This window comes from Cricetulus griseus (assembly GCF_003668045.3).
Source record: "Cricetulus griseus strain 17A/GY chromosome 1 unlocalized genomic scaffold, alternate assembly CriGri-PICRH-1.0 chr1_1, whole genome shotgun sequence".
Classification (NCBI taxonomy): Eukaryota; Metazoa; Chordata; class Mammalia; order Rodentia; family Cricetidae; genus Cricetulus; species Cricetulus griseus.
Genome location: NW_023276807.1, coordinates 51,022,379 through 51,046,018, shown reverse-complemented (window position 1 = coordinate 51,046,018; position 23,640 = coordinate 51,022,379). Strand labels below are relative to the sequence as shown.

Below are 23,640 nucleotides of genomic sequence, written 5' to 3'. Positions count from 1 at the left end.
AGGTGGAGGAAGGAGGATTGACAGCTTTAGTAAAAATGAACAGGACCAGGGCTGGAGAGATGGCTCAGAGATTAAGAACACTAGTTGGTCTTCCAGAGGTCCTGAGTTCAATTCCCAGCAACCACAAAGTAGCTCACAGCCATCTGTAATGAGATCAGGTGCCCTCTTCTGTCTGGCCTTCCAGGATACATGTAGGCAGAACACTGTATACATAATAAATTAAAAGAAAAAAAAAAGAGAGAGCTCTTAAAAACTGTGTGTGTCTGTGTCTCTGTCTGTCTTTAATCCATGTTGAGTTGACTATTACCTATGGTATGAGATAACCTGCCTTCCTTTTCTACTTGTAGATTCAAGTAGATTTTTCTGGTACACTTTATACTTTTTGCCTACATGTATATCTGCATACACTTCTCTGCCTGGTGCCCACACAAGCCAGAAAAGGGCTTTTTCCTGAAACTAGAGTAAAGAGATGGTTGTGAACCACCATATGGGTACTGAGGAAGCCAACCTGACTCCTGGAAGAGCAGCAGTTACTTTTAACTGCTGAGCCATCTCTCTAGCAACCCTTATATTTCCTTCTCCCATTTTCTGTTTTTACAGACTGTTTCACATATTGAAAACTAACTAAGCTTGGCGATGGTAGTGCACACCTTTAATTCCATCATTCAGAGGCAGAGGCAGATGGATCTGAGTTCAATGCCAATTTGGTCTACAGAGCTAGTTCAGGACAGTCAGGGACACACACACAGAAACCCTGTCTTGGGGCAGAGGGGAAGAAAGAAAAGAAAAGCCAACTGAGATATTTATTTTAACTCATGTTAAGTTAGTCCTTTCTATATTCTCTTTTGTAGGTTGTTTCTGTGTTTTTGTGCTGCCTTGATTACTATAACTGTGATGTAGTTTGTGGTCATGTTGCCCGCAGCTGTTACTCTTAGTTTGAGATTGTATCCCAGTCTTTTGTTAAGTGTCACAGATTGAGTGAGTTATACAGAAAAGAGGTGTATTTGGGGGCCTTCTTCCTGGTAGAGTTCAGGAGTGTGTTGAAGGTGTGGTAATATACCAAACAGTAGCTGAACTGGCTGTATGAACTCTGACCCTTGAGATAATGCATTAGTTAGTATGCATGGATTCACATGGGTACAGCCTTAGTCACCATTTGTTTTGTAATAAAAGTTGAAAAAAAATATCTTTTTTTATGTGCATGGGTATTTCGCTTGCATGTATTTCTGTGCACTGCATGTGAGTGAGCAAGGCCATGGAAGCCAGAAGAGGACATCTGAACCCCTAGAATTTGAGTTATAGAAGGTTGTAAGCCACCATGTGCATATTGGGGATCAAATCATGGGTTCCCCGCAAGAATAGTCTTAGCCACTGAGCTGTCATATAGCTTGCAGATGAAGTGTGTGGTTAATGAACTGGCAAGGAAGGAAGAGGCATGTTGGTGTAGGGGTTGGCATAGTTGTCTGGTCTGCAGCCTCTGAGCTGTGGTAAACAGGAAGCTTTGTGAACCACCTCAGTGTTTGGGAGCCACCCTTTCTCAGTTCCCAGAGTACACACTGTAAGACTTGGCCATCACTCTGTGTGTGTGTGTGTGTGTGTGTGTGTGTGTGTGTGTGTGTGTGTGTGTGTGTGTAAGGAAAGGCTGACAAGGCTCTTAATGAGCTTGGTTATTAAAGCTGTCTTTAGGAGAAGAATTTAAAGTGCAAAGGATTTTTGTATTCGTGCGTGTCAAATACATGAATGACATGGAGGCTAGACACCCATCTTTCTACTTTGTTTCATATGCGTATTTCTCAGCCCACCCCAGCTGTTTTGCTTTGGTTTTCCTTTTTGTGACTTACCAGTTCCTTGGTTAGTAGATTTAAAAAAAAGAAAAAAAATGTAAGCAAACAAGCATGTCACCTTCATATAAAGCTTTGGTGCCCCGTCTCCCCAAATGCTTCTAACTCTCAGTACAGAGGTGGAATACATTGCGCTCAGGGCCTTGAACCAGTATTTGAATAATTTGTGCCACAGGGAGGGAGCTGATTTGGGAAGAGTGTTAATTGCTTCTCTTCCCATGGAATATAGGAGAAGCTTCAGCCACACCATCCTTCTCTTACTGTTTCTGAAGAATAGAGCACACTGGTGGCTGTCCAGCTGCATTTCAGATCAGAGACCCCTTCTGTTGCTGTGTCCAGCACTGGAATAGTCTTGCCTTCCCTCCCCTCGTTCTTTTTTTGAGACTGTATCTCACTATGTATCCTGTCTGCCTTGAATTTGCTGCTACCCTGGCTGTCCTTGAATTCACAGAGGTCAGCCTGCTCTGCCTCCTGACTGCTACAATTATAGGTATTTGTTTGTTTGTTTGTTTTTTTAGTGAAATCTCAGTTGTATGGATTTAGGCCCGATAATATTCAAAGTGAATTTAGATCACAAGATACAGTGGTTTATAAAAATCCATGATAAAGTAACTACTGTCTTGTTGGTTTAGAATTCCAGAAACTGTGGAGGAGCGTCACTGTGGATTCAATGGATGAGGAGAAAATTGAAGACTATCTCAAGCGACAGGGTATTTCTTCTATGCAGGAATCTGGACCAAAGAAAGTGGTATGTCATCTTTATAAAAGCAGTTTCGTCACTTCTTCACTGCTTCTCCTCTTCCTCTGACAAGTGAGGAAGGGATTCCCTCTACTAGGTTTTCTCGGAGCCTAATGCATTCATTGACTTGCCAGATACAGCTGGGCATATCTGATGTATTGAGGCCAGTGAACCATCCATGGTGATGTCCCAGCTTGGGAGAGCGAGCTTTCTTTCTTTCTTTCTTTCTTTCTTTCTTTCTTTCTTTCTTTCTTTCTTTCTTTCTTTCTTTCTTTCTGGTTTTCGAGACAGGGTTTCTCTGTGGCTTTGGAGGCTGTCCTGGAACGAACTGTTGTAGACCAGGCTGGTCTCAAACTCACAGAGATCCGCCTGCCTCTGCCTTCTGAGTGCTGGGATTAAAGGTGTGGGCCACCAACACCCAGCTGGGAGAGCTTTCTTATCCTCCAGCCTGTCTAGCAGTGCAACTTGAGTCCAGTCAGGGACTAACATTTCTGGCCTCTCATCCCATACATACGTTCCCTGGTTTCAAAAAGGAGCCACATCTTCATCTGGTGCTCTTTCTTAGACCTCCATTGTCCCCTTCATACCAATGCCTGGATGGAGCTGTCATATCCTGATAATACTGAATTGTCATTTTTTAGGAACCGTTTACATTTGTCATTCTAGTCCTTAAATTGTACTCATAGTGGATATTAAAGTGAAGGCTAGTAAACCCCCTGCATCTGGTAACCACTAACCTGTAGTTCAAGAACAGCCGGGGCAGAAAGAACTACTAGCACTCTAGACTTGGGACTCTGCTCTCTCCCCTTCCACGCATACTTTGTAGCTTTCCATTTTTCCATTTTTTAAAAAAGTGATTCTCTAAGAGTCACTGAATAAAAGAAAAAGATTTATTGTCGCTGGGCAGTGGTGACACATGCCTTTAATCCCAGCACTTGGGAGGCAGAGTCAGATGGATCTCTGTGAGTTTGAGGCCTGGCTGGGCGGCAGAGAGTTAGTTCCAGGATATCCAGGGCTACACAGAAAAACCCTGTCTTGGGGTGTGGTGGAATACACACACCAAAACCCTTAATACTTTATCATTGTTTATTTTGAGCTTTCCAAAATGTGATATTTCCAGTATACAGAATAGAGAATGTTGCAATGCTCCATGTCCCTAGTTTTGTCATTTCTCAATATTTTGCCATATTTACTTCAGCTCATTTTTTAAACTGCTAAGTGGCAAGAACTTTTTTAGACTTGTTAGTGGAAACAAAGCACAGGAAATCACTGTCTTTTATTTTATTGACTTAGTGCCTATCACAGTTGCGTTACACTTTTGTGCCTTGCCTGTTCACTCCAATGGAGGTTTGTGCCTTGTGGTATTGGGACACCAACCAGGGCTAGTTGGAGGCTGGGTGTGTGCTGTGAATGGGGTATGTGAAGCAGGGCCCTCGAAGCAGGAGAAAGGAAAGGGCTCCAGACCCTGAGTCTTTGCTGCTGGTCTCAGGGCTTGCTCAGTGAATGCTAACCATCGTGTCCCCTGGAGTCACTGTGGTGTTACTGTCTTACCTTTTCCTGCAGGCCTCTATTCAGAGAAGAAAGAAGCCTGCTTCACAGAAGAAGCGCCGGTTTAAGACTCACAATGAACACTTGGCTGGAGTGCTGAAGGATTACTCGGACATTACCCCTGGCAAATAGGCAGCATTTTTATCCTCAAACAAGGTTGCAGACACCATCAGGGTCTTTCCTCATGCTTGGGATCTGAAGACTCTGCCTTCCCGTCTGCTCCTCAGGACTGAGGAGAGGAGCAGTTCAGTTTACAGAACAGGAGTGCATTACCAAATCCAGCTTTGTCACCCAGCCAGGCTAGTGGGAAACAGTTCCTGTTAACTCCTGGGGTTGGTTTTTTTTTTTTTTCCCTAGAAAGACACTTAGCATGGCATGCAGGTGTCTTTGTTTATCTTGATTTCTAGATGGTTCTTGATTCCTGTTTTCTCTATTGCTTTAGAACAGATTGGCAGATAGTGCTGGATGCAATATTTCTTTATTCCAAGAGAAAATATTTATAATAAAATCATTTGTAGGAGGATCTTTAAGAAGTTAGGAAATTCAGTTTGTTTCTCTTAATTCTTGAAAATAGCAGGGAACAGTGGCAGTCATTGGTTGGTAGGGCAGGTGTTTGGGACGTCACAAAGATGAGTCAGTGCTGTTGGCAAGTGTGTGGGTTTCATCTTTGGAACACAGGGTATGACTCTGGTTAATAAGCTAAGCAATAAAATTACACTAAATGTAATTGTTAATGCTTTCTTTAAAAAGGCTAAGTATTTAGTAAGTTGGTTTCATGATTTGATACCATCTTGAACAAAGATGAGGAGACACTTCTTGCCAGCCTGAACATGCACTTCACCATAGCCCAGCTCTCAGGTGGCTGTCCTGGCCATTGCTGGTGGAGGGACCCTCGGTCACCATTGTCAAGTATGTGTGAGTTTTTAGGGTTTTCACATGACATTTTCTTACCTGCCCTTTCCTATGCTCCCTTGAAACAGTATTATTGGAATATAAAAACCAAGTTTAATATTCTCAAAAAAGGCACAACAGTAACCCAAAGCATTGGGCTTCTGATGAATAATACTTCATATCCATTTTGTGTCATCGGTATGCTTTACCTCTTACCTCCGAGCTCCAAAAATATGGTCTAAGAAGATGTCACGCTGTGCCTCCCACATCAATTAGAATAGAAATTTACCATCTTGCTTTGTGTCTGTAGGTTTTTGCTGGTAAGGATGTTTATGGCGTGGGTTAGCTTTCCCCATAAATGTAGACACTCACTTGCCTCCCAGCAGATGCCTCTGTTTGCAACCATTTTCTTCAAGGCCTCCTGGACAGGTAGGTGCTCAGATACTTGCTTTCCTACCAGGCCTGTGTCTGGTGACTTCTAGCTAAGCCTGTTCATATTAATTTCTTACCTCTCCACAGAAATGAAGAAATTGAAATTTAGAAAATTAAAGTATCTTGCTAGTTGCTAAGCTTGTAAATTCTATAATTTTGTTTAATTCACTTGCATTGTCTTGCAAGTATCATTCCCCTTGGTCTATAGCCTGTGTGAATATTCTCTGCTGCGGTACTGGGACGGCATCCCTGGATGAGATGTGGGGAGTAGACAGTCCTATGTGACACTTGAGAGCCTGGTTGTGTTCAGTGGCTGTAATAGAAAGAATGGACTCTGGCAGCAGCTCTTCTGGGTGACTGAAGATACTCCTCCAGAAATTCCAAGTGAAGTCTTGATCTCACCTCTGCCAGTTGCTGCCTGATCTGCTGCCATTTAGAAGCAAGTGGGAATGGGCACGGCTGGGAGAGTTAAAAGGCTGAGACAGCCTTCAGTGCATCTGATCTATAATTCATCACACTCACAAGAGGCTTTTAGGGCTAGTTAAGAGAATGTAGTTGAGCTTAGACAAAGTATAAAAATGCACCTCTGGCTGCTGCTGCCACAGCCTGTAAATGTGGTCAGATGATGGTCAGACCCAGGGGATGGAGAAACACTCGATACTTGTTGGTGTAGGAACTTCAGTCCCAATACTTGTGGGGAACCTGTGAGTGTACAGCTCTGGATCTCTCTTGTGACCTCTTTGTTCGAAGTCACTGGAGTGGAAGCATGTTCTGAATGTAGGCACTTGAGGGACAAGGACATTTGGATTTCTGAATTTTCTGATTTTTGTAATGATAGTTTTCTGAGACATAGAAGATAAAACTTAGTGTCCCCCTTTCTTCCTAGTTACTGCTTTACTTTGAAATGATTTGTTTTTGGGAAGGTTGTTTTTTTTTTTTCCTAACTGTTGTTAGCTAGCTGAGACTAGCTCTGTGCCTGGGGATGAGCAGTGGCCTGTCTTTGCTGTCTTTGGAGCTGCATGTAGTACAGTTGTTTCCCAGTGGGTCTTTACTGAGAGATCAGTAGGTGATCATGAAAGGCTCAATTGGGGACTTGGAGACCGTCTCAGACTAATTTGGAACACCTGGCTCTGGCTCGTCTTGTGAATTTGGGGAGAGCATATTATGGAAAGACAAATTGGAATAGGGTCTGGCATTGTGGCACAACCTTTCTTCTGGTTCTGGAGCTAAAGCATTTTCCTTCATAAAAGTTTTTCCCTCAGAAATAAATATATGTGGCTGGTCCATGACCGTACCACCTTTACCATGTCTGATCTTGGAAGCTGCGTGTGATCTGGCTTGGTTAACACTTGCACAGGAGAAATGTCTCTTTAGCAGATTGACAAGGGCCCTCTGGAAGTATGGGCTGCAGTATGACCCAGCCCCACTGGTTTGGAAGTTGGCTAGCGTAGCCATGTGACCTCATGCTTTCAAGATGGGTGAAAGGCCAGTCACTTTTCATCTGGCCAGAACAATGCATGTATGTGGCTTTGGGTTCAGGTCCCTAGAAACAACAAAAATATAAGAATATCAAAAGTGATAACTGGCCAGGCAGGTGGGAGGCAGAGACAGGTGGATCTGAGTTCAAGGCCAGCCTGGTTTGCAGAGTAAGTTCCAGAATAGCCAGGGCCACACAGAGAAACTCTGTCTCAAAAAGCAAACTCAAAAGAATGGTAACTAAGGAAACTACAGCCTGAATTTGGTAAGGCCAGTTCTAGAAATGTTAAAAAACAGGTGTACTTTTGTACTTGGCTTTTTTAAGACATTGAACATGTTTGCCAAGTCCTTTCACTGAAACCACATGTAGTTTTTGGAGAAAAATGTTCCTTTGTCCAGGTAAATATTTTAATTTGGACATTATTTCAAAATGTATTTAGTTCAAAAGACAGCTTAGGTGAAATTTAAGCATCTGGTTTGATCACATTTATAACTGGGGGGTAGGGATTGGAAAGGGCCTGGCTTTGTAGTTCATTGATCTTGAATTTTCTACCTCCTGCCTCAGCCCCATGACTGCTGGGATCCCAAGGATGTGCTGCTATACCCAGTTTCTAATTTGACATCAACAGAGAAAGGGGGCTTTTCAATTGTGTAAGTAGAACAAATCCCCCTCTCCCCCTGCCCTCTTCACACCCCTCCTTTCTAAGTGAGAACTCTATATGAACAGTGAAGAGCAAAAGCTTCAAGTTGTCGGTTTGTGAGAAGACTTCCCTTCTCCCCCAGTAAAGCAGAAAGTTACTGCGGTTTGTCTCCCCAGGTGCACTAGGAAAGAACTCATGGGTATCAGTGGGCTACAAAAGAGTTTTTGCATGGTGGCTTCTTTTCAAACTTTGGAATCTAGCCAGAGCAGGGTAGTTGGTATTAGCAACATTAATCCTGTATGTGTGTTCTACAAGGGTGGTAGATAGAAACTTGACAACATACTCTAATTGAAACACCGTAATCAAACTGCCAACTGCATGTGGTTTGTTTAGCACCAGTTTTAAGCATTTTAAGGACGGGTATTTCGGCGACCATTTCACTAACCTTCTCTAGCCTTCAAGAGTGTTGTAAATTATTTAGTTATAGAGAGTATAACACTGGTTTAAAATTTTAACTTTTTAAAAAGTTAAAAAGAACATCCATTATGGGATTATGCAGGGGAGAGTGATTTTTCAGTGAACAGTTGGCTGACTCTGATTATTGAGAAAGAATTGAGTGTTGGCTGTGCTTCCTCAGGTAATGCTTGTAGTCCTCTTGCTTCAGCCTTTTTTGGTTCTGGGATTACAGATCTACACCACGTCTGACTAGTTCTTAAGGATGCCTGGTGGATGGGGCCATATTGGTTGCAAAGTCTTCATGAAATAAGGGCAGGTATGCAAACATCGGGTCCAGTGATTAACTAGAGGTGTTCTCATTTCAAAACTTAATATTCTCAATCCTCTCTTTAAGTTGAAATTTGGTTGGGGGGGTGTGTTTAATTCTATGTTAGTTTTATAGTTAGTCTTGTGTTCCTGGGGAGAAGCCATTTGGCTCAGTTACCATTCTTTTGAAGCCTGTATAATTGAGACCTTTTTATAAGGAAGCAAACCCATGTACCCTTTCCTAATCCCGAGTTACTGGTTCCCAAAGATCCTGCACTTATTTTTGCTCAATAGAGTGACAGAAGATATTTCAGAGAAAGTTAATGAAACGGTGTAAACTGCTTGGTCAGTGGAAATTAGGGCTTTTCCTGGATTGAGACACGCCATGTAGGCATGCCCTTGCACATAGCCACTCTCAGTGCATCCCAAGGCCTCTTGTGAAAAATGCATAGGGAAGTGACTGTTTTTGGACGGGGATAGCTTGAGGTAGTGATGCTCCATTAGTGCCAGCTGTGAGGTAGTCTCTGGTGCCGTAGGGTTGGGACCTCACTGAAGGCAAAGCCACACTATCAGTGTGCTCCATAAAGCAATCTTAGACATACTTCTAAGAGCTGGAAGCTACACTAGTCTTCCCCATGAATGTCAAATGATCAGAAAGCAGTGACTTTGGCCTGGTTTGGATGGCTAGGCTCTGGAAAAATAAGTCATGAGCTGAAAATCAGTGCCTAAGACTGAAGGTCATGACCTTCAGTTAGGAGGTGAGATGGGCTGGGGAGTTAAGAAGGATCAGAAGTTCAGGGTCATCCTTGGCTACACAGCAAGTTCACTGTAAGCCTGGGGATCACATAAGACCTGGGCAGGGGGAATTATGGGAGTGTATACTATACTGTTATCTTGGCTGAATCAGCATCCACATTTTTCTAGATTATGAGCATTTTTAGAAAATGGTTTTATTTTGTTTATGTGTTGTGTGTACTTTGTGAGGCTGCTTGAAGATGTTTGTATCCCATGGACCTCCGGGTACTGCTGTCTGTGACTAGATGTACGTGCTGGAACCTAACCACAGTTTTCTGTAAAGCAGCAAACTTTCCTAACTGAACATACTATAACCCCCCCCCCACCACCACCACCACCATCTCACTGGGTAGCTCTGGTTTCCTGGAACTCACTATGTAGACTGGCCTGGCTTGAATCTCAGATCTGCATGCCTCTTGGGATTTAAGGCATACACCACTATGCTTGGCAGAATCTTACTTTTGAGCTCAAACTTTGTAGGTGAGGGTAGATGGTACCAGCTGACCTGAGTTAAAGGTACTTAGGTGTGTGAAGCCCTCAGGTACACGTGGGTGTATTGTAGTTACCCTCTGACTCTTACTGCCTGGAAATGGAAACCTCTGCATTGTGGGATGTGATTGGTTGATGTGAATAAGTTGCCAAACAACCATGTAATAGCTGGAATAAACTTTATTATTTTTTTTTAAAAAAACGACAATAGAAAAGTACCTTTACACAATTTATAAAAGCATAGTTGATGGTGAAGTGGCTCTCTCTTTTTAAATCAAGTAGAGGAGGGCATGAGTGGTCCTAAACACTAATGTGGATGTCTTAAGTCCCCAGGTGCTGCCTGCACCCTTTCCTCTAGTTTTAGTGAAAGGACCTTACTCCAGGCCTTGGTGTTTCTTTTTCTTTTTTTAGTAAACTATAAAAACTTGACATTATTGATTCTAATGAAAAATAATTCCCCCCAACCAATGATATAATCATTAAAACATGTTTTCAAGACAATACAAGCAGAGCAGTAACAAAGTTACAAAGGTTGTAACTATGTCTAGCTATATCAGCAGCAGGCAACTCTGAGGGCAATAGAGTACTCAGACAAGTACATGGCTCTTGTCTGAAAAGCCTCTGGAAACCTGTTGGTCTGCAACACAAGTCTAACTTTGGGTTAAGAAGTCTTCCAGCAAAGGTACACAGCATTCCTTGTAGACGGCCATGGTAACTTGTCCCACCCAGTGCAAAATGTTGTGGATAGGCTCAAACTGCTCGAGCACACAGTATTCGGGAGAACATTATGGATGGCTGCCAGGCTTTAGAACACCAGCTCATGTAGGCCTGTGCTGTGCAGATTTTGCTGAAGATGTGATGCCTTTGTTGCCAAGCAAGCTGGTTGGGCAGCCTGCCTCTCCCGAGGCCACGTTGGCCTCAGAGGTTCAAACCAAAGTCCTCCACTTAGTGGTTCCACTGGGGACATGAGAACAACTTATGGAAGGTGAGTGATATATTAGGTCATACACTTTGAGGTGCTATCATAAATGTAAGAACATAATGAATACAAGTATAAAATGGCAATACCTCACTTGGCACAGTTTGTATCGTTGCGCCCAGAGCCACCATGATTTTCAGATGGTACACTGTGCTCAGGAGACATGACCTAAGTAGTAGTCTTTGCCCAGTTGTGCATACACTAGGATGGCAGATCTCCTGGGGGCTTTGTCTTGCAGAGTTCATTTCTACACCATGTTACTAATGTGCCCTGACTCTGGCAGATGGAGTCCACACATTCACAACACAATTGTGTAAGTTCTGATGCTATTCAGAGACATGCCTCAAACATGCAGCTTATTAGGAGAAAAAACATGATATTTGTCATTAAAAGCATTCAAAACTGAAGCGCAGAAGTGAGCTAACCTAGTGTAAGAATTCATCCCTCCATTCTTAAAATGTCTGTTAGAAAAATACTAACCGTTTTGGCTTTACTGTTGTCTTTGTTCTATTCAAGGATGCCTCCAAACTGTACAGCAGTGTCAGACCATGCATTCACAAATAACACGTATTTCTTAAAATTATACAGTGTAAAAGAGTAAAACACATTTTATTATATATGTTTTTTTCTTTGAGGAAACAGATGTGTGATAGAGGCTGTGGCAAAGTCTTGAAGGGATCAAAACTGGGCAAGGCATTTTCAAACCTGCAACAGAAAGAAGACATATTGGAGAGCAATCTTAACAATCATCAACAGCACCTTCAGCGCCATTGCTGAGCTTCTGTGAGACCTGTAGTATGGCAGCAGACTCTGTGGGTACTGGATAAAGACTTCAAGCTGGACATAATCAGCCCTGGAGGCTGGGGTTCCAGGCCAGCCTGGGCTACAGAGAGACCCTGTCTGGAGAAAATAAAGCAAGGGGCCCAGCCAGATGGCTCAGTGGGTAAGCATATTGTCAAGTCTCATGACCTGAGTCAATCCCGGGGACTTCTGTGGTAGACAGTGAACACATTCCTGCAAGTTGGCCTCTAACCTCTCTCCACATGCACTAAAATAATCTAAAGTGGAAACCTTCTTTCCCTGAAGTTTGAACAAATGGTCATGTATTTTGCTTTGTGGCAGAATCTGAGGATGGTGTTAGATTTGTTTTTTGTTTTTCCTTTGAGAGGAGCTTGCTTTGTAGCCCAGGCTACTCGAACTCACAGCCCTCCCATCTCACAAATACTAGGTACTGCCCGCCTCTGCTACCCAAGTGCTAGAATTAAAGGCATGTGCCACCACTACCCAGCTTTGTAAACCTATTTTTATTGTCATTCATTTTACATTCTCCAACTCCCATATTTTCTTGCCATCTAACTGACAGGTTGCTGTCAAACAGAAAAGGTATACATAACAGCAGACTCAGATTCTGTACAGAGAAAGGCTTATGTAACAATAATAATAATGACCTACAAGTTTTAAGGCCCAAATACAATGACTATGTACCTGTAGCTTGGAAAGGCACAAGTGAGAAAGCAAGCTGCACACAGCTTTGCAGAGCAGGAACTGACCTGCAGGCATACTGTGCTGTGACTAATGCTTTTCTGTCTCTCCCGGCTGCTGCAATCCTAACACATCAACAGCTGCTTCCTGTAGAGAGCCATAGGAACGCCTTAGCCTTGCAGTGACCACTTCCTGGCAGCAACATTCTGAGTCAGAAGTGTTTGGCAGGGATAAACAAAGAACTAAAACTTCTTTAGGAACCTCTCACACTTAGTACCACTGGGGACCACATACCCTGTGATGCTCAAGTAAGGAGAATCTAAACGTGTCTATCTCTAGGTGGGCACAGTGGGGATCTCTTGTTCAGGCCAGACTAGTCTACATATGAGTTCCTGGCTAGTCAGGGCTACACTGTTAGACCCAGTTTCAAACCAGTCGCCAAAAACACTCACAAAAAGTGCCTGTCTTTTCTGTTAAACCCCGATTTCTCCCTGAGAGGGTGAGGCAGAGTTCCCACAAGCTAGGTATGCACTGAGTGGCATTTCCCTGACTGGGCGGGAGGAGTGGGAATCTGGGGCAGAAGAGGACAGATGGAGTCATGTTTTAGGTGACAGCAACAAAAATTCTTGGTGAGCCCCTGGCCTCATAGCCTGACTCACTTCCTGACATTACTGAGGTATCAAAGGAGCTTCAGCTGAAGCTCACTCTGTCAGCACATTCCTGCCTTGCTCCCCATAGGAATGACATGACTTTCCACCATCTACCTCCTGACCTTGAGCACAGTCCATCAGATCCAGGCTGTCTTGCAGGAGTTCCTGCTGTGGAGACTCCCAAGGCACAGCACTGGGCTCTGGGAGAGAACAGATCTTGCTGGTTCATAAGACCATCTTGGGAAAGCAGCACACTAGACAGTGACCAAGACTAAAGACTTAGTGGGTCACTGCAGGTGGCAAGGGGGTTAAGCTCAGCTGTTGAACACGAGTCTACACTATCCTCTGTCATTGTTGGCTGCCTTCACTGTAGTCTTGGGCAGCTCTGTCCCTTCCAAGGTACCAGCATAGCTGTCCTAGGACCATCTCCTTCCTGCCAACCCCGAGTAGCAGAAAATAACAGCCCCTCATACATCTCCATTGGCTCCATTGGCAGTCCCAGTACATCCTTCAAGACTGTGTCTCAGGCTGTATTTCCCCCTTCCCTAACCCCCCTTAGCATTTACAAACTCTGTCTTTGAAGACCCATCTTTCCCAGGCTCCCCAATCTGGAAGAGCTTTGTAGAGAGAAGTCCCTGCAGAACAAGGCAGAAATTATGTTGGATATTACTTTCTTCCCCAAGATGATCCTCCACCCCAGAGGGGTTAGCAGGCAAGGTACAGCAGAATGTCCACTTAGACACCTGGGGCCCACCCTGGGGTCTACACAGTAGCTCTGAGGTACCCTGCTGTAGGAAGCTGACTCCTCCGGGATGGGTGGATAAGCCTCTGACTCTTGACTTTGTAACACTCTGCTTTCCGTCCTGTACTTTCACACAGGATCTTCTGAAGTTGGGAAAGGAGGAGTACAGAACCTATAGTTCCCTGAGCTTTCCAGAACTCCATGGAGACGCAATTCTCACATGGGAAAGGAATGTATCCACACTGCCATCTATGTCTGAGACTGAACACAAGGTCAAAATGTAGCTATTTCAGTCCCTGTAAACAAGGAAGAGGTTTAGCGAGGAATGGAGTTCAAACCTTGGAATGTGTTAACAAGGACGTTTAAACAGAATCCAAAGACATCCGGGAACACAGTGCCATGGAGGGGCAGTGGGTTGGGCTGGATGACTAGGGGCTGATTCTATTCACAACTGGGGAAGGAGGCCCAGAACAACATTTAAGTGGAGTCTCACAAAAAAAAAAAAAAAAAAAAAACTACTGGTGACAGACAGCCTGATGGACAACCTGAGCTTGAGGCAGCTCCTGAAAGTTGTCCTGGCTTCTTCGATGTGTCCTCTATGCACGTGTGTGAACATGTGCAGTCATGCACAACACAGTTTAAAAAGCGGGGAAAACTCAAAAGTTCCTTGTGTTGAGTAAGCGGCAGTACTACATTGGAAGGCATGGGAGACTGTGTATGCAATCACAAAGCATCTGATCAGCTGGCTTTCATATGTAAGGTCACTAGGGCATGTTGTTGACTCACAGGTGGAAGGTACTTAAAGTGGAACAACCATTTGGACTTCTGTCTTGCTAAGCTACACTCTACCTGGCCAGGCTCCAGGTAAATTTTCTCTCCAAGAAACAACTGTTTTGGCCACCCAGCTGCATACATGTGGCCTAATCTCCCCTGAAAACTTAACTTTAACCTCTAATATTCATTTTTGCCAAGTCAGGTAAGAAATTTTCCTCTGCTACCCTGACTCCATTAGACATTAATTTTTATACTGGTCAGCTTAATCAGGTACTAATATAAGTGAATATTTAAAACATTTAAAGTGTTTAGTCTATATCTTCTGCAGAGATGGCCTAGGTCTAAGGGTAGAGGGACCCGCTTCCCTCCTCAGCCCAGGTGTGCCTGTCTGGCAAGGATGGCTCACATACGCACAGATTGGCAACAAGAACAGCCTCCACCCTCTTGCCATAGTAGTCTCAGGAACTGCAGAGCCAGGAGCTGAACTGTCAGTGCCATGGCATGCCCTCCTCCCCTGCCACCCATCTTCCTAAACATTCCAGGGGCATCTGAAACTCTAGTCTTGAGCCCCCTGTCACCTCCTGCTTCTTTATTATATAGGCCCTTCTAGTATTGAGTATGACACCATCCACTTCTGACAGTGGGCTAGTGGACCTTGGACAACTAATATCCAGCACTGGGGAGTTCAGTGGGAGAGCACTTGCCTAGGACCTGGATTTTACCCCCAGGACTAGAAAAAAAGAAAAAAAATTAGAGAAAACAAACCCCATTAAGATTAAAAGTATCATGGGCACTACTGCTGTGGGCCATGATGAAAATAAACAGATTACAAGGCCATACAACAAAGGGGAAATCATCAGCTGCTCTACATGTGTCATTATGGTGCCTTTGAAAGCTTTGTGCTGCTGTGGGAAACAGACCAACAGGGAAAATACATTCTGCTGGTGGCTTAATTCCCAGGTGCAAGTCAGGCACAAGGGAGTACATCAGATGTGCATCTTCTAAAGGAGTGTTAAAGAGCTGCTGTTCTCTGCATGAAATCACCCCTACTGACCTCCTTTGTTAGTTGCCTGGTCCGCTGTCCTCAGCAGCAACCTTGCCCTCCTTTTTTTTTAAGGCCCCTCATAATGAAATTTGCCTCCTTATTTGGGCTGAGGCATGAAGTGTCCCTGGCATTCTGTTACCAGAAGCCAAGTTCTGCAGTCACTGAAAGCTGCCATCTGAGTTTGCAGCGAGCAGGTCATCTCTGGTAGGGCACATTGAATTTCATTTACAGACTAATACCCAGTGCCAGGCTTGGAGGCACACATCTGTAATCTCAGGACTTGGAAGGCCAGGGGAAGAAGATCCCAAGTTCCACGTGGGCCTGAGCTATATTGTGAGACCCTCATCAAACCAAACTAAAACTGACATAGCTACTACTAACTGAAAAAGACAGGCCAGGAAGGCCTCGTGACATGGAGGAACCCCTGGAGAATCCTACAGAATTAGTTTAGCCACACTTGCTGTAATTTCAGAAGAGGTTGAAATTTGTCCTCCTGTAGAGAAATGGCTTCTTTATATGTAATTGGACAGATACAAGGGAAACACATACACTGTCTCAGATTCCCAACAAATTGCTAATTTGCAAACTAAGGTTTGGGAGCTGAAAGGGAGGAAAAAAGCTTCATTGTATTAAATTCCCTGCTACTGGGGTAACCAGACATGAATGGAGCCAGCTTTACTTGAGGAGGCCATATGTGATCTGCAAACTGTTATTGCCAGGCATGATGGTATATATGTTTCCCAGCACTAGAGAGGCTGAGGCAGGAGAATCAAGATTGAGGCTAGCCTGGGCTACATAGTAAGGTGCTGTTTCAAAACAAAAAGCACCCACCCTGGCTGACCTGAAGTGGTTTGTGGCTGGGAGTCACTGGAAGGGCCTGCCAGACAACTGGAGAGGGTAGTATGTAGATACCATAGGCCCATGCAGACGGAGGCTGTGGTTCCAGGAGATACTGGTGTCCATCCTGCCCACACTGGTTGCCACCTGACTTTGGCACTCACCAGCAAGCTCCAGTTTTGCAGAACAGCTGGATGACAGTCGCCACCAGTGAAGATCGCATTAATACCCCCAAGACAGATTGCAGCCGCCATCACACACCCGAGACCTGGGTGGACAGAGAGATCTGTTAACTGCACATGGCAACCTTTTCTGTGGACCTCATGCTGCCCTGGGTCAGGACGACCAGCCTGCTTTGTTGGGGCAAGGAGCTGAGCACAGTTGCCACTGTAGGATGACCTTGCAAGGAGCACAGAATGCAGGCAGGAAAGTGGTCTGGGGACTTGGAACAATGTGACAGGTTATCTAAGGGCCAGAGGCAAGGGCAGTCAGAGAAGTCACTGAGGTAGAAGCCCAAACACTGGAAGCTGCCTGTTCCAGCTTGTTGAGGCTGCACCTCGAATTATGGTATGGGATTCCAAGGACCCGGCTAGACCCCCCCAAGTGCCATCCCAAAGCATGCCAACCAAATTATTAGATATGAGGCCCCACACAGACTCAGGACAGCCACCAGTTCCAGGGGCTGCCTCAAACTAACAGCTTTGGACAGCTCTAGAGCCCAGCCCAGTCACATCCAGTCACTAAGCCCTGCTGTGAACAGGGTACATCTCTGACTGTCCTATGATGCCCAAGGTGCTGAGAGTTGTGCCATCTGAAGATGCAGAGACCTGGCCAATGCGTCGTTAATACACCTGGCAATGGCTGCTGCTGGCCCAACAGGTTTCTACAAAACTCCTCCTGCTGAAGGAGCCCAGCTCCATGGCCATGAACAGCAGACCCCACTGTAGTGTTTCTCCTTGCATGAGTTCACTACTGACTTCCTTCCTAGAATCAGTCTGTCTCTAGCTTGCAGGGGCTGCCTGATGCTCTCTCTGCTGAAGACAGGAGAGATCGAATCTTGTGTGGAATCTGTTCTTCCTGGAATTAGGGATGAGTCTGTAGGACAGGTGTGGCCTTCCTAATACACCTGTCTTATGAGATTAAATGGGTAAGATTGCACTACAGAAACATTTAAAAAGGGTGTAAGTTATTTGAGGAGAGGAAGATACCTAATCTTCCCCCAACCTCTGGAACACTCCCACAGTGACCAAGGGTGGCTGCAAATAGCAGCCCTAGGGAGCCTCCTGAGGCTGCCAGGTGTTTTCAGATGCCCACTGCTGCTGAAGTCACTGGTGGCTTGCTTTCTCAAATTCTGAGGTTATGCTCATCAGGACCCTATAGTTGTTACTGAATATTTACTCTTAGGAGTTCAAGTATGGACTTCATGAAGTAGAAATAGGAAGGGTAAATCAGTCATAAGAACTATACTGCAATAGGGAGCACAGCACTACAAGAGAGAGCAGGGGTGACTGCTGGAGCCACAGCAGCCATCTGGGCTTGCATGAGGGCCTGGCCTTAAAGACAGAGGCAGACTAGGCTATTCCTTCAAAGAAGACATAGGCATAAACTGCCACAAACTCCAGCCAGTTTATCTCTCGTTATTTCCTCTAGTTTGGTGAGGCTGCAACACACATGCTCACAATTTTTATGCCATGGATGAAAGCCAAGAGAATCTCACAATTTCTTAAGAAATTATCTCATCCCACACCAATTCCCAAGCTCCATAGAAGACTTGTTTAACTATATTTGGATATCCAACAAGGAAAGCCATCACTTTGTTACTTGTAAGGAACGACAGAAAACGTGTTTTCTTGCTCTTGGTGGAGCTGATAATTTTCAAAACCTGTCTTTTAAACATTATTATACTTCTCTTGTCACATGTTGGACCATCACTAAAATGCTAGTGAGGGGGCAATATGTGTAGAGAGACTAAACATCACTCACCCATGACTAGGTGCCAAGCAAACAGTGTTGGCATGCTCAGGCCTCTGGCCCCTCTAGCAGAGGTTTTCTTCACACCACCAGTGAGAACAAACCTACAGACCCTTCTCTGCAGGCTGAACCCAGGGCATCTGGAGCAATGGTGTGTATACTGTGTCCACAGGGCTCCCCATGAGAATGTAGGACACAGCAAATAAAACCCACATTTACACAAAGAATAAAGAGTGAGGTTAGTTTATACTTCTAGTTTGGACATTTATGTTAGCACTAAGAAATCAAAGTGGATAAACTAGAGATCCTTAAGGTGTAAGGTACAGTGCCGCCACCTGTAAACACTTGGGCGCCAGTGGCAAGACCACAAACCCAAGACCAGCCACTCCATAAGACCTTGTCTCAGAAAACAAACACACCCAAGTCCTCTTCTGGAGTAGGCCAAAGACTATCGAGGTTTGAAGGACAGCATACAACACTGTCTGGCTCCCTTATTGCCTCACTCTCCATTCCAGTACCATCTTCTGGGGTATGGACGTGGTCATCTGGCTGGCACTGGCCTTTCTGACGTGTTTAGGTGTCTTCTGTTTCTATTAGTTCATGAGCACCGTTGTATCCAAATCCGTTTTATATCCCTCAGACTTCCTAGCTTGGTTTAGTAGCTGACTCCAAGACTCTGGAAGGAGCTAGACTGGAAGGTGGCTACACAGGCCTAGCTCCATGCAACAGCAATGGACACTGCTACCCAAATTCTTTCTGGACTATCTCCACATGACATGCTCCCGAGACCTTTTCACACCCAGGCTAGTACTGGCCTGTGGCCCATATTCAGCTTAGAACAGATGAATTGTGTTCAAATGATATCATGTTGTTTAGTTCAGATCTTTCTCTGTGTTGATAGAAGTCCCTAGCACTGCTTTGGTAGCTGCTGCCACCACTGGGGACTGACAGACATCTTAATGGGCCCGTGAAAAAATGGTTCCGATAAAAAACATGAGCAAGCTTGTACAAAGTGTAGGGTCTTTTAAACCAGAACACACATAATTGCTTAAAGATGGGCTTCTTCCTTTAAGCATATATAAACAGTAAACAAAATGAAACTACAGAAAGTGGGGCTTTGTGCCACCATTTGCCAACTTGCCTACCAAGTGTCCCCAGAGCCCCTAGCATTGCTGGCAGAAGCCTGGATGGCTGTCCTGCCACTCTGACTCCACTACATGCATGCCTGCCGGGTGGTAGCCCCCTGACCCAGGCCAGGAGCACACTGGGAAACACTGACCTCCCATCATCATGAGGACTCAGCATTGATGCTGACCCTCACCACCTGAGCCATCGGGCCAAAGAGACCGCCACCTGTGGGGACTCTCCTCGGGAAGACACGGATAGCCCCATAACCCACTGTTCCTATTTCCCTTTTCCACGAGCACCCACAAACATGTCGAGGTAGAACTTAAGCCACCACAGGCTTGTTCATAATACACACCCTCTGCCTCAACGGTGGCCCACTCTCAGAACCGAAGGGCCATAAGAGCCTGTCACTGTCAACATCAGGACCCAGGCCAAACACCCTGCCAGGGCTGCATTAGCATCTAATAGAACCCAAGCCTGCCCCTCCACCTATCCAATTCCCCTTCCTGGTTCATAAAGGGCCAAGAGAAGGTGACTGGGGAGCCTTGATGCTCAGAAAACTTCATTTCAGTCACATACCACAATTCCCACCACATTACAGTTCAGAATTCCAGTGTCCTGTACTTAACCAGAAGTTCAGACAAGACACAAAAATACAGAAGGCATTTGTGGTTTTGTTTTTGAATTTGCAAGAAGTAATTGATCTGATCGTTGCCTGAAGCAAAGGTAGGCCTAACCTGGCAAAAGGATGCCCATTTAGGACACATAACCACACTTAAGGGTAGGCCCGTGACCAGTATGGCTAACACAAAAACTCAGTATTATTTCTGTAAACTTTTTGTCTTATATTGCTTTGTTTGTGCATTTTGCTTACATATTATAGTTTCTGATTTTTACAGGTTTTGTTTTTGTGTATGTAATCTGTTTTTCTTGAGCTTTTATTGGTCTTTTTAAAATTTTGGTTTATTTGCCTGTGTTTTCTATTGGGTAGGTAGGGAGAGAGGAGGAGTTGGGGAGGAAAAACTGATCAGAATCTATTGTATAAAAAATTATTTTTCAATAACTGAAAAAAAATGTATTGTTAAAAAGTGGGGGCTGGAGAGATAGCTCATTGGGTAAGAGCACTTGCTGCTCTTGTACAAGACTTGGGTTTGGTTCCCAGAACCCTCATGTTGACTCAACACCTGTAACTCCAGTTGGGGGGAGGGGTGTCAGATGCCCTCTTCTGGGCTCTTGGGGAATGCACACAGGTGGTGCACATACATGTACGTTAAAAAAAAAAAAAACATATATGTAAAGAAATCTAAAAAATAAAAGGTATTTTAAAATCTCACGGCAAGCCTTGGCAATAGTAGCAAACTGCTATATATATATAAATCGCTGGGTGGTTGTGGCACACACTTTTAATCCCAGCACCTTGGGATGGGTCAGAGGCAGGAGGATCTCTGTGAATTCGAGGCCAGCCTGGTCTACAAAGTGAGTTTCAGGACAGCCGGGGCTATGCAGAGAAACCCTGTCTGAAAACAAACAAACAAAACCTCCATTTGAGTGGGTGATGTGTCCTCCATATCGGGAAGGGCTTTTGTTTAATGCTGGGGGCAGGTGAACCACAGCTGAGTCATCAAATTTTCTGATGCCTGGTCTGTAGACACGAACACTGCTCATTACTTATGGGATAGGGCGGTCAGGAATCTGATTCCCGAGTGAGACTCAAGCAGTGCTAGGCCTTGTCCTCATTTCCCCATTCCAGGTGAAAATGCTCAGGGGAGGTACCACATCTTTCTTGGATGGAGGATGCTACTGACTACAGACATCCACCATGTGTGGGCCAGGTGTACCAAACAGCCCCAGAGAAGCCAAATACTCACACAGCCTTCAGCAGAACTGTCTGGACTTCCAACCCTGAGAAGTAGCCTCGGAGGGAGGGAGCCAGCGCATCTGAAAAGACAGGAAGAGCAATGAACTGGGGTCCCACCTCATTCTGGGTCTTCAGACCTCCTCACACTGGTCAGGGTGGGATTTCTTGCCCAGGGCTGAGAAACACCACAGCAGCATCTGGAGAGACTTCCCTCATGTCCTGTGAACACACCAGCAAAACTCACAGGGCAGCACCCACCTCAGCTGGTGCTGGGGTCCCGCCAACTGCCCTTCCTTTTCAGGGGTAACAGGCATTAAGATGCCCAGGATGACCCTGTCTGTGGATTCTTCCCTTCCATATCCCCTAGAAATCCAAGCTGAGGAGAGCTGCCTAATGGCTTCCTAAGCTAACGAGACAAGGGAGGGATGCTTCATGACTCCTCCGGAGACTGGCCTCCCTGGAACTGAACTTTCTTGAGAGCCTGTTCTCTCAGGACAAGGGTCGGCTCCCTGGCGCAGTGGAATAGAAGACCAGGCTGTGCTCACAGTGCCCCAGAGGTACCTGGAGCGCTGTCTTTCAGAGACAACCTAACACAACCAGGCTGAAGGATGCCTTCTCTACCCAGCAGAATGCTCTGGGTCCCATGTCAAGCAAAATGTGCTTTGCATCCTTAAAGCCCCCCACACTGACAATGCCACTTTGTCTATAACCTGCCGGGCAGTGGGAATGCCTGTTTACCGCTGTTCCCACACATTTCTGCTTTTCTGAGACTGGGTCTCACATAGCCCAGGCTAGCCTCTAATTCACTATGAAACCAAGATTAGCCTTGAGGGGCTGGAGAAATGGCTCAGTGGTTAAGAACACTGGTTGCTCACAACCATCTGTAATGAGATCTGATGCCCTCTTCTGGCCTTGAATTCCAGATCCTCTGACATCAACTTTGGAGAGCAGGGCTTACTTTACTTGCTTCTCTTTTATTAGGGAAGAGGGATGGCCTCCTACTGCATACAATGAGCAACACAGAAGGTGCTGCCAGGATCAGAGGGGGAGTGCAAGTGACAGCAAAGAGGGGGAGCCTGGGAAATAAGGGCAGGACCTGCACACATGGCAGATTTACTCAGGCTCAAGCATCAAGATGTAGCAGGAAACATTTTGGCTGGGGTGGAGGTACAATGTGGCCAGAAGGAAATTACAGATGACCCTAGGAGGTCTCTGGGGACTCGTGGATTCAGGGAAGCCCGCCCCTTCCTCTCTTTCACAATGGTGGGATGCAACCTGTCCCAGTGTCCAGCTCAGAATGCAGATCCAGGCTCTGCTGTTTCCTGCTAGCCTGACTCTAAGGTCCGAGAAGCCAGGGAATCAGGTTAGGTCTTACACTTTTGTCCTGGTCCCCAAGCAGTCCTCAGGGTTTTCAACTCAAGGACCTCTGATACTAGCCATGTCCCCAGGCTGTCAGTATAAGACACGGGGACCACACTAGGGAACTCCACCTACTAGGACAACTTGGGGTAGAGAATTCTGCTCTGACTTGGGACATATGTGGCTCCAACAAAACAGAACAAAACCCTAAGGGTGAATTGTAAGCTTCTGGTCCATCAGCATCTACCTCAAGGCAGCCCCTGGGATATCTCGTATATGCGGTGTCCCCTGGGGACCATGCCAGATGTTATTTCCAGAAAGCAGGGACCAGCTGGCCAGAGGCTCAAAAACCATGGGGTTAAAGCCACATTGCCTGAGAGTCCCCAGAGCCCCCAAAGGCCCTGGAAAACAGGTCAGCATCTTTCCCATCACTCGTGGCAGGAAGGGTTGAGGGATCAGAAACTTGTCCTTGAAGACAGACTAAACACCCACACTTGAGGGTCTGTAGGGCAAAAGGAGCGAACAAGATTACAAGGAGAAAATGTGGAAGGGGATGGGGGGATGGAGGCTAGAGACAGGAGCAGAGGGAGGGAAGAGCTGGAGACCGAAGAAACCAGTACCTACCTACCTACCTTGGCTCACGGCTCGTTCATCTGAGTCCATTTGTTCTCTAAGCAGAGAGCAAAGTTGGAGCTGCCTTCCCGAGTCAGCTGGGAAAGGGCAGCCTAGGGGCCAGGGCCCTCAGCAGGGGATGCTGGGAACCTAAACCTAAAATGGTCCATGTGCACTGGGTCAGTGTAGAGCGGTAGTGGCAGTTGTGAGGCCTGGGTGTGAAGTGGGGATGTACAGCCCTGAGGCCAACATGGGATGGTGTTCACTGAGGGGACAGTGAGCTACAGGGTAGATGGCATGGATCTGGGACTGGTGAAGGTGATTGTGAAAAAGAGGCCTCCTTGCTGTCTGCCAATCTAGCCTCCCTGGCTACCTCTTGTTCCAGTGCTTCCCCTCCACACGAGACACGAGTGCACACACAAGCACTCATGCATGCATACGCACGCGCACATACACACACACACACACACACTCTCCCTCGATCACACTGTAGCAGATTGAGAAAGATGGACTCCCAAGCTTATCCCTTGGGATTGTGGCTGGGACCCTGCACTGTGCTTTTGTAAGACACAGTGGTTCTTGCTACATT

The 23,640-nt window shown here is 45.6% G+C and overlaps 2 protein-coding genes and 1 long non-coding RNA gene across 13 annotated transcripts in view; 2 read left to right on the top strand and 1 right to left on the bottom strand.

Annotated features, from left to right (window-relative positions):
* Gtf2e2 (general transcription factor IIE subunit 2) overlaps positions 1-4,855 on the top strand; it is a 43,016-nt gene extending 38,161 nt beyond the window's left edge. For all 5 annotated transcript variants that reach the window (XM_027391265.2, XM_027391261.2, XM_027391262.2 and 2 more), the window contains 2 exons: positions 2,474-2,589; positions 4,144-4,855. In XM_027391265.2, coding sequence (XP_027247066.1) covers positions 2,474-2,589; positions 4,144-4,260 — 233 coding nt within the window. In that variant the 3' untranslated portion in view covers positions 4,261-4,855. The remainder of the gene's footprint in view (positions 1-2,473; positions 2,590-4,143) is intronic.
* A 607-nt stretch (positions 4,856-5,462) lies between these two features.
* LOC113832795 lies at positions 5,463-14,539 on the top strand. The gene is made up of 3 exons (XR_004772479.1): positions 5,463-7,578; positions 11,236-11,536; positions 13,605-14,539. It is a non-coding gene; the product is annotated as an uncharacterized LOC113832795 (long non-coding RNA).
* Rbpms (RNA binding protein, mRNA processing factor) overlaps positions 9,777-23,640 on the bottom strand; it is a 152,306-nt gene continuing 138,442 nt past the window's right edge. For 2 of the 7 annotated variants that reach the window (XR_004772478.1, XR_004772476.1), the window contains 3 exons: positions 21,091-21,160; positions 16,128-16,391; positions 11,177-11,298 (listed from right to left, as the gene is read on the bottom strand). Coding sequence is in view for 3 of the 7 variants with exons in the window: in XM_027391269.2 (XP_027247070.1) it covers positions 11,148-11,298; positions 21,091-21,160 (221 nt within the window). In the remaining 4 variants the exon portion in view is untranslated. Of the gene's footprint in view, positions 11,299-16,117; positions 16,392-21,090; positions 21,161-23,640 lie in introns of those variants that run through there. The other 5 variants (XR_003480268.2, XR_004772477.1, XM_027391269.2 and 2 more) reach the window with 4 other exon arrangements.